The 1125-nt window shown below is 33.0% G+C and overlaps 1 protein-coding gene across 3 annotated transcripts in view; it reads left to right on the top strand.

The window, feature by feature from the left end:
* The window catches only part of LOC116851263 (1,5-anhydro-D-fructose reductase), a 254733-nt gene that overhangs the window by 49578 nt on the left and 204030 nt on the right, over positions 1–1125 (top strand). The window contains exon 1 of one of the 3 annotated variants that reach the window (XM_032830540.1): positions 304–872. The exons of the other annotated variants lie outside the window; for them this stretch is intronic. Within the exon in view, the coding sequence (XP_032686431.1) occupies positions 837–872 (36 nt within the window). The 5' untranslated portion in view covers positions 304–836. Of the gene's footprint in view, positions 1–303; positions 873–1125 lie in introns of those variants that run through there. 3 annotated transcript variants of the gene reach the window in all.

Below are 1125 nucleotides of genomic sequence, written 5' to 3'. Positions count from 1 at the left end.
CAAAACCATAGCCATTTGTGCCTACATTAGGCTACGGTTTTGGCGACAGATCTTGCTGTCGGGCAATTGGTGCCAAATTTGTAGCGCAGCAAGATCTGCGCGGTTTCTACCGCCAATCTGCCGTCAAATCGCTACAAGCTCTGCGCGGTTTTTGCTGCAAATCTGCAGCAATTATCCGACAACCAGCTCTGCCGCATATCTAGCGGCAATTTGGCAGCAAGATTTGATATAACAAATCCTGCATCAAATTTGTTATTTATTTGCCATCAAAAGTTGATAGTAAGCTCTATTCGAAATCTGTTCGCGCAGGTTTGGCTATCTGGGTATATATATATATATATATATTTAAGACATTTTTAAGACATCTTTAAGATATCTTATAAATTTGTCTTAAAGATGTTTTAAAGACGTTCTATAATCCCATTTTGAACATTGCGCTGTTTGCGTATTGTCATATATTATATCATAATTAATAACATATAAAATATTTTAGATTTTCTGTTTCAAAATATCTCTTTTTTGTTTATTTTATTAGATTTATTATTCTTATATATTCTTATGTATTTTTCTTTAATTTTATATAAAAATTTCAGTACATGTTATTTCAAATAAATGTTTCATAAGAAAGAAATGAAAGGCAACAGTGCTAGAGCACATAGTTACTCTATGAGTACTATACGACATGGACTATAGATATTCTGTACTCGCAGTGTAGATGAGAACACAACCCAAGTGTATAATCAGGGGACATTTGACAGTTTTGACAGTTCCACAACAAACTATGCAGAAAGCTCGGACGTGTGAAAATGATATATGATGGACGGAGGAAATGATATATGAAGAATTCATCGTATGGAGCAAAGGAATTATATGTAATGTAATTTTTTTCCATAAAACATAAAGCCAGAGGCATCAATTCAGACGTGAGCTGCAATAAAAAATATTGTACATGAATATTGCAATGTGATTGGAATATATAAAAGCAGAGGCGTCAATTGTGACGAAAGCTGCGTAATAATAAAAAAAAAAAATATTGTAGATCCATATTGCAATGTAATTAATATGTTTAACGGATATGTACAACCGTCAGAATAAAACCGTTGAAGTATGTATTCTGATTTGAGG

This window comes from Odontomachus brunneus, unplaced genomic scaffold (genome assembly GCF_010583005.1).
Source record: "Odontomachus brunneus isolate Ranch 3 - 2012 unplaced genomic scaffold, Obru_v1 Obru_scaffold_170, whole genome shotgun sequence".
Lineage (NCBI taxonomy): Eukaryota > Metazoa > Arthropoda > Insecta > Hymenoptera > Formicidae > Odontomachus > Odontomachus brunneus.
The sequence above is the reverse complement of the archived record's forward strand: the minus strand, read 5'-3'. Positions and strand labels throughout refer to the sequence as shown.